This window comes from Jaculus jaculus, chromosome 7 (assembly GCF_020740685.1).
Source record: "Jaculus jaculus isolate mJacJac1 chromosome 7, mJacJac1.mat.Y.cur, whole genome shotgun sequence".
NCBI lineage: Eukaryota > Metazoa > Chordata > Mammalia > Rodentia > Dipodidae > Jaculus > Jaculus jaculus.
Window position 1 is genome coordinate 20,520,028 of NC_059108.1, and position 8,411 is coordinate 20,528,438.

At 41.7% G+C, this 8,411-nt stretch overlaps 1 protein-coding gene across 1 annotated transcript in view; it reads left to right on the forward strand.

Moving 5' to 3' along the window:
• Positions 1–7,891, forward strand: part of Frem2 (FRAS1 related extracellular matrix 2) — a 155,091-nt gene extending 147,200 nt beyond the window's left edge. Inside the window, exon 24 of the mRNA XM_045155033.1 lies at positions 1,169–7,891. Within this exon, the coding sequence (XP_045010968.1) occupies positions 1,169–1,678 (510 nt within the window). The 3' untranslated portion in view covers positions 1,679–7,891. The remainder of the gene's footprint in view (positions 1–1,168) is intronic.
• Positions 7,892–8,411: the final 520 nt, after the last annotated feature.

Sequence of the window (8,411 nt, forward strand, 5' to 3'; positions counted from 1 at the left end):
GTATATCCCTATACATTTCAGCTATGGTTATTGTCACTAGCATGTTAATTTAAGACTATGTATAACAAAGACTCTTACTTTTCTCAAAATTTAGTATTTTATTTATTTATGAGAGAGAGACAGAATGGATGTTTCAGGGCCTCTAGCCACTGCAGACGAACTCCAGACACATGTGTCACCTTGTGCAGCTAGCTTTGCATGTATCCTGGGGAATCAAATCCAGGTCCTTAGGCTTTGCAGGCAAGTGCATTAAACTGTGAGCCATCTCTCCGGCCTTGTGTTCAGAATTGAAATCTAGGTCTTACAGTTGGCTCATTTGCTATTCTTATTCAAAAATTTCCTTCCTGTGGACTTTTCACAGCCATCTTTTTGTAGAGATTTTACATGAATTGCTAGGCTGAGAAAACCAATTCTGGATAAATTTGTGCTCTTGGATATTCCATAAAACTGAACTGAAAATCCTGACCCTGGACAGAAGGTGTGGAGGGATGCAGGTAGTCATGACAACACTGAGTGGACAGATGCAGCATACTTAGAAATGTGTTTATATCAAACTCCATGGGGAAGAAAGTGTACCCTTAGGATAGTTACCTACTGAAAATTATACCAACAAATCTCACACAGACAGGAGAAATGTGTGGTTCTTTTTATAAATGTCTAAACACACACACACACACACACATATATATATATGTGTGTGTGTGTGTGTGTGTGTGTGTGTGTGTGTGTGTGTGCATATGTATATATATATGTATGTATGTGTATATATATGTGTGTGCGTATGTACATATATACATACATATATATGTATTTGTGTGTGAATGGTGTATTATTCATGTGTACATTTATGTGTGAGTGCTGACTACTAATGTATGCCATGGTGTACATGTAGAGGTCAAAAGGGCAACCTTGCGTGTCAATCCTCACTCTCTACCTAGTTTGAGGGAAGGGTAGGAAGGAAGAAAGAAATAGGAGTTGGCACAGCACATATCAGCAACTCAGCAGGATTTCTATAAAGCCTGCTGGCATGGACTGCACACTAAGGAATATGGTGTAAATCAATTCTATACACAAAATGGCTATGTACCATGATTTCTGTCACTAATGTCCCTTGCAAATAGTCCATGTTGAATTCAATTTCCTAACTAACAGGGTTGTGTTTTTCTAGGTTGCTCTGGGCCGGGAATGGTACATACACACCATCTATACAGTGAGATCCAAAGACATCGCCCATCGAGGGATCGGCAAGAGGAGCGTGGAGTACCAGTACCACTCTCTGGTGCACCAGGGACAGCCCTGGGCAGCTGCAGAGAACTGGACGAAGCGGGAGATCAAGAGCGCACCCCCGCTGGAGTGGGAAATCGGGGCTGAGAACAACCGAGGGACCAACATCCAGCACATCGCTCTGGACCGCAGCAACAAGAGGCTTGTCCCGCACGGGAGAATTCCCCCTGCTGGTGTGCTGCCCTGGGAGTTCAACAGTCCCGGCTCGGAGGTCAGCCTGTTCACTGTCTTGGGAGGCATCGCGGTGGGGCTGCTCACCATCTGCCTCACTGTCATGGCAACAGTGATGTGTAAGAGGAAGGAGACTGGGGCCAAGGGTGCACCGAGGGGCTCGGGAAGCAGCGAGCCGATGATGCCCCCTCAGAGTCACCACAGTGACAGCTCAGAAGTGTGATGGCTGGGAGCCAAAACCTCCTTCACCTCACACTAGCTAGAACCCCAAGTGTTGGTGACAGTCAGCAGAGACTTGGGGTCTTCAGTGACGAAGCAGCTTAGAGACCCTGACTGTGCTAAAGGACTTCGGTTTGAACTCCATCGCCTCTTGTGCAGGAAAGGACCAGTTCAGACCACATCTTTCCTGCTGCCCAGAAGGCATCAGGGAGGCATGAACAGGTACACAAAGCCAAGGATGGCTACTCGAGAAGATACTTCTTGTTTTCGACATGAGTGGGGATGAACCTACTCGGAGGTGCTAACAGACTCTCTGGGAAGTTTGAGAGAAGTCGTTACTGTTACATGCGTGTGAACTTTGGCGGTGCAATTATCACATTGTTTATTCATTGTGTAACTGATTATTACTAGAAGGTCATACTTGGTAGTCTGGAAGAGTGCTGAACAAAGTGTTTCATGACAAGTTTTCTAATAGGCGGAGACTGCAGGGATTGATGACCAGGGGCTAGCTCAACACCAAACCACCTATTATTCGTGAGTGAGGAGATAGAAGGAAAGGATAGAAAGACGGGAAAGAGAGCATCCTCGTTTGGATTTGAATTGCTTCTCATTCTCTTCAGATGTTCAATGTCTCATTTGCTTACTTAAATCTTAAATCAAACCAAAGAATATGTTAATTCTGGAGATTTTTAAGAGAGATGACTGTGTTTGGGCAGACATTGAGTAACAGTCAAGCTCTTGCAGGGTAGTCTCCCTCATGGTGCTTAGCTTTTCTGGGGGACCAAGAGGGTTAGAAGCTTGAGGACAAGGAAATTTCATAGTTAGATTCACTGCAGGACAATGTTCTTCAAGAACGGAGCCGAGATGCTTGCATTATTGAACCCACAAATGATCATGAGAAACATCTTTTACCAATGGCGAAGGGTGAACATGGCATTTATTAACATAACAGTTAGAACCAGAGTACTTATTATACAGGCTTTATAAAACAGGACAGTTTTTGAGGGATGGCAAAGGGGGTTAGCCCCAGAATAACACGGCCACATAGTATCCAGAACTTTAATCAGCCATAGAAAGTTTTACAGGCTTCTAACCAGCATCTAGTGCAAGCAATGGGAATCTCTGTGACCATCACTGCTGAAATGGATTGTTTCAATGAGTGCCATTGATCATGCCCTGTGCTCCTGGATGAAAGGCATCACTGCCTGGCATCTCTAGTGGGAGGGTGCTGAGGCCCCTCTCAGAATTTAAAATCTGATTTGTGACACATTTATTTGCTTCATAAGAGCTTCTTTGCTATTTCCTTTGCTATTTCTAGTCCATTAGAAATGTGTTTTTACCAAATGCTAGAAATGCTGCTGGGAAAGGGAAAACTTCCACAGTGTAATGGCTAGTTTTCTAAATCCTAGTAAATGCATTTTTAAACCAAAAAAAAAAAAAGTCAGGGGAGGTAGGAGGATAGCTGTGAGGTCAAGGCCACCCTGAGACTACATACTGAATTCCAGGTCAGCCTGGGTTAGATAGAGACCCTATCTCAAAATAAATAAACACATAAATAAATAAAAGGTCAGGAGAAAAAGAACAGTACAGAAGCCAGACCCTCCAGCTGCCTGGGATTCTGTCTCACCTCTGCCATAGCCTGGCCAAGCAGGATGTCCTGGTGACCTGGAGACATTGGGAAGGCAAACTTTTCAGGGCGGTCATCCATCCACGTGCCAGCCAGCCCTTGGTTGATAAAAGGGAGCTAATGCTAGTTCTAAAAGAGCGATGGCAAGTGCCCTTCTTTCAAGGCAGTGTTGCCATTCACATTCAAAGCCTCAGAGCCTTTCAAGGGATAAAGCCGATTACAGTATCCTTCTGCTCCAGACTCACAAATTTCACCGACGTCTCAAAAGGACTTGTGTAAACAGAAAGTGCTGTCCATCCCAGGGGTTCATTGATCAGAACGAATGGTAACATGTTATCAATCATCACCCTTCCTTTTGCGTTACTTTCTGGTAGACAGTGAGCTACATCCTTGGTTACCTCATCATTTGTCCGGGAAAAATATGAATTAAGCAGTATAGCCTGGTGTATCATGTTACTGCTTAGCATTCAGAAGGGTTCAGCTTAGGAAGAGAGAACAAGGGCTCTAGAGCGGCCTTCTGATACATTAGTGGCTAAGGGCTTCAGAGCCTGATGACAATGTCATCTTCAGGTATGTCAAGCAAGTGAGAAATCAGTGAGACAACACTATAACACTGCTTTGATACCAAATGTCACCCACCCATACGTTGTCCCAAGAAGTGACTGTCTCTGAATTGAATAGCATGTCAGACACAGAACAAGCTGATCCTTCCCTGAAGAGAAAGAATTCCTTCCCTTCCTCTATCTCTCCCTCCTTCCTGCCTTTCTTCCTTCTGTCTCTCTTTTCTTTCTCTTCCTGTCTCTCTTCTTCATTCTTTCCAACCCCTTGAACAAAAGAGAATGTGTTAAAAATAATCCAGTTGCCACTTTCTTAAACATAAATTGTTTGCCTCAATTTAAAAATATTTTTTCACTAGATGCGACTTGACCTATGGTAATTATTCTTAAAGTCTGCAGGAGGAAAAGTAAGGAAAACCTTTTTTTGAATAAAGCAGACCCTTTGTTTTCAGTATTTTTTTTTTTTAGTTCTTTGTTTATTTGTGTTTGTTTTAAAACATGGTTTAGGATAGCCTAGGGTAACCTCATACTTATGTAGTCAAAGTTGGCCTTGAACTCATGACCCTCCCCTTCCCACCTCCCAAGTACTGGGATTACAGACATGCACTGCCACGCCCAGTTCAGTATTTTGTTTGGAATTATGAGAACAACTACATGGAGTAACTTGCCGCTCAGAGCACACCAGTAATGACAGCTCCTTGATCACTCCTAACTCCAACCAACGTCTGGTTCACATTACATACGAAAACTAAAAAACACAAGTAATTGTTACCATTTAGTCACTCCCCTAACATATAAGCCAATAAGCATTAAAACAAATACTTAAGTTTTAGTAATTGCCTCATTTGCTCCTATTTATTCCTTCAGCTGACATTTAATGAATGTTTTCTCCAGGATTTTGTGGCAATGGCTCTGTATTATTAACTTGGTTTTGTGGTGCTGGGATTTGAATCCAGGGCCTTGGTATGCTAGCTAGATCAACACTCCACCATGGAGCTATAGTCCCATTCTATAATCAATCTGTACTTTGAGACACGGTCTCACTAAGTTGCCTGCACTGACCCTGAACTTGCCGTCCTCCTTCCTCAGCCTCATTGCAAACCTGCAGCCCTGCAGCCAGTGTTCACCTAGGACGGACGAGTCATTCTGAGAGATCACGTGGACTCCCAGCTGCTCTCCCTGTCCTCAGTCAGCTTACAATAAAGTGAGGCTCTTTCTTTGGACTCATGTGTCAGAATTGTGTTACACTCTCTTCTGGACCAGGAACACATCAGACATACCAATGATCCACAATGTGACAATCTCTCTAGACCACCAACATTCGAATCCACTCTTTTTTTTTTTTTCATCTAAGAAGTATAGGCTATCGGATATAAATCATTCTTGGCACAGATTGAGTGATGCTAAGTGTTTCAGGCCAGAAATCGCCCTTCGCTGAGTCACATAATAGAAGTACACCGCAGTGTGGTGGGTGACACTGCCCCTCCTTTCCTCCTGCTGGATGACAGGGCTGCTTTATTCCTGCAGGGACATCCAGCAGGCTCGCTCTTCCTCCCGTCACTTCTCCAGCACCTGAAACCTGCCCTCGCTCCACCAGAGTCCAGTCACTGTGAGTGAAGACCAGCTAGAATCTTGCAGCCTGCTTAGCATTTGTGGGGGAACCCCCTGTTTATTCAGCACAGAGATCCTGTCCTGCAGTCAGACAAAGGGCTTTATCAAGTCACCTTACCCCTCATTCTTTTCCTCTAATTCCAAAGTGAGCATCCAACAGGTATAAAAATTACAAAATGTTTTTTCTCATACACGCCAACACTAGGAGGTGAACTGCTCCTGGGATGAACCATCTGAAAGTAGTGATCTTAAGAAAAGGCAATCATACTAGAGTTTAAAAGTTGCTAAGTTTGTTTTGAAATACAAACCTATGTAATGTTGCCTTGGAAGTCATTCAGACCTTTAATTTTAAAAAAAAAAAAAACTGTTAATGATGCAAACATTTTACATATTGGAAGCTCCCATTACTGTACTACTTTGAAACATCCATGTGACCGTTTTTTAAGCCTTTTCATTTTCTTAACCATGATAACAATAATTAAAGAATGAATAGAGAAGTCTTCACTGGCCATATGGAAAATAAACAGGACTCAAATGCCCAATTAGGCTGACTTACCAAGGCTCAGAATATATCATTTGGCAGAAAACTATAGATGTACAAACACACACATATATACACATAAAAACAACTCATTTATACATAGAGATTACCCTGAGGGTGTAGGTCTGACTAAAATAACTCACATGATTATTTTCAAAATCAACAGAACATTTGTAAAAATCTGTTGTTGTCGGAGTCTCCTTGACATTAGTTAAACAATAACATATTTCCTTAAAACATGTTCCTAGAACTGAGCCTAATATTATACTGCAATGCCAGGAGTTTTCAGAAAACATCCATCGGTTCAAAGTAGCCTCACTATTTCTTCCCTTTTCCATAACCTTTCATATTAAGGAAGATTTAAGGAGCTATTTTGATTTTGATAAGAAATTTCAAAATAGAACATTATAATTTCCTTCCCTTCCCACCAGAAAAACCACACAGAAATCACAGGGAAAGCTGATTCTCTCTAACAAAAATGATTTAGACAAAAGATGCTACAATGAATTTTTTATTAGGAAAAAAATAATAACATTGAGCCATTTGCTTTCATCTTTATTTTTCAAATGCACTCCCTTTCTTCCCACGTACTTTTTTCCAATATGTTGTTTTGCTAAAGTACGATAAAGAACTACCCCAACTTTGCTCTCTCCTCTTCCTTCTCTCTCTCATTCCTTTTCCTCTTCCTTCCTTTAATGTAACAAACAAGATTTTCCGCTCTGTGGATTTTTTCTTGCTCTTTTTGCTTTCATTTTTCTTGAGATACCATGACTACTTTCACTGTGTAGTGCGCATTCTTATCCATCTCAACACTGTGAGACCACAACACATCCGGCAGTGTCCTTCCTGGGCCAAACAGTGAAGCTTTGGGGCAAAAGGATAAAAGACTTCCCGGCAAAGGTCAAAGGATTGTGTTAAATAGCATGGTTATCTGTGCCTTGATTTTCTCTCAGAGTAAATTCAACCTTGACATTTAACATGTAAAAATTCCTTTTAAGGAGTTGATTAGGAAGAAAAGCCAAAGATCACATAAGTGAAGCTCACTAGGGTAGCTGAATGTTTTGCAGTAAGATCAGTGGCCAGAGACGTTGTTCAGAGTTGGTAGCACTGAACTTTTTGACATACTTACTAAGAGCCCAAGACTCTTTCACGACTAGACAGACAATATTTTCCTTAATTACATAATCACTTCAAAAATTCAGGTGGATTTCTACATGGATTTTTTTTAATATAAGAAGTGTCAATATTGTGGCATAATGAAAGAAACATATTAATATAATTGTTTAAAAAACTAACTAAAAGGAAAGAGAATTATAGTAAAAAGTACTTGCAAAATGGAAAATTAATCTTGCTTGTGTAAGAATAAAAGATAATTTTTGTAAAATAAATCGCATTATAAAAAGTAGTCCATAGAGACTTTTCAACTATGGCTTCAGGAATTCAAGTTTCTGACAATGTATTTTTAAAACCCATTTATATATAACAAAGAAAGCCCTGCCCTGGATGAGGACAATTGTGTTAAGTGCTTCCTTCCTTCCCAAGTACTTTCCAACACACGAAGTACATTTATATTTATCCACCACTGAGTGACATGTCTGCTTGTAATGGCATTACCTGCAGAACTTCGCAACCTTTTCGTTTTCTTATGGGAATTCTTGACGCTAATAGGGTCTGGTCGTCTCATGTACTTGCTAAGTTACTGCATGTTTGCTGGATATTAAAGTTTATTCCTGAAAAACTAATTATACAAATACAGAGGAGTCTTTTAGTCCCAAGTCTGTGTCTAAAATTATTCCTGCTACTGTTTTTATTGCATAACTACACCTGTTTCCCATCAGACCATACCATGTGTTTAACATTAATAAAACCCATATAAGCGTTGATGTGTTCAAATGACCAAGTTATTGTGGTGCCCTTCGACGGCGTTTGTTTAGACGACAATCGCAGGACTTCTGTAGTCTGTAAAGACTATGTCAGCTGTTTACATCTGGCTCTGGGGCCAGGAGCTGAGGCACACCTCTGGCTGGGCCACCTGCTCCCACTGTCTCTCTAACTAACGCAAACATTTGCCACCTCTGAGTAAGATGTGTGAGCGCATAGGGGCCTGGAGCCTGCGGACCCGCTGTAAGAGATGAAGGTCGCCCAGGCTCCATGTGTATTTAAATGAAAGAAGACCGTTGTCCCAGGGAGCAGGTCCTAAACCCTGCTATAATCAGTAATCCCTGCCCAGCTGCACTGGTGAGGATAAATCAACCAATCCAGTCATTGCTACCAGTGTGGACTTGTCATCCATATGTAAACTCACCTAAGTCAATGATCATTTATGCATCAGAAGGAGGCCAGCACTATTTAATACCAACAAGCCTTTAATCCCAACACTCGGGGGTGGGGGGCGGCAGAG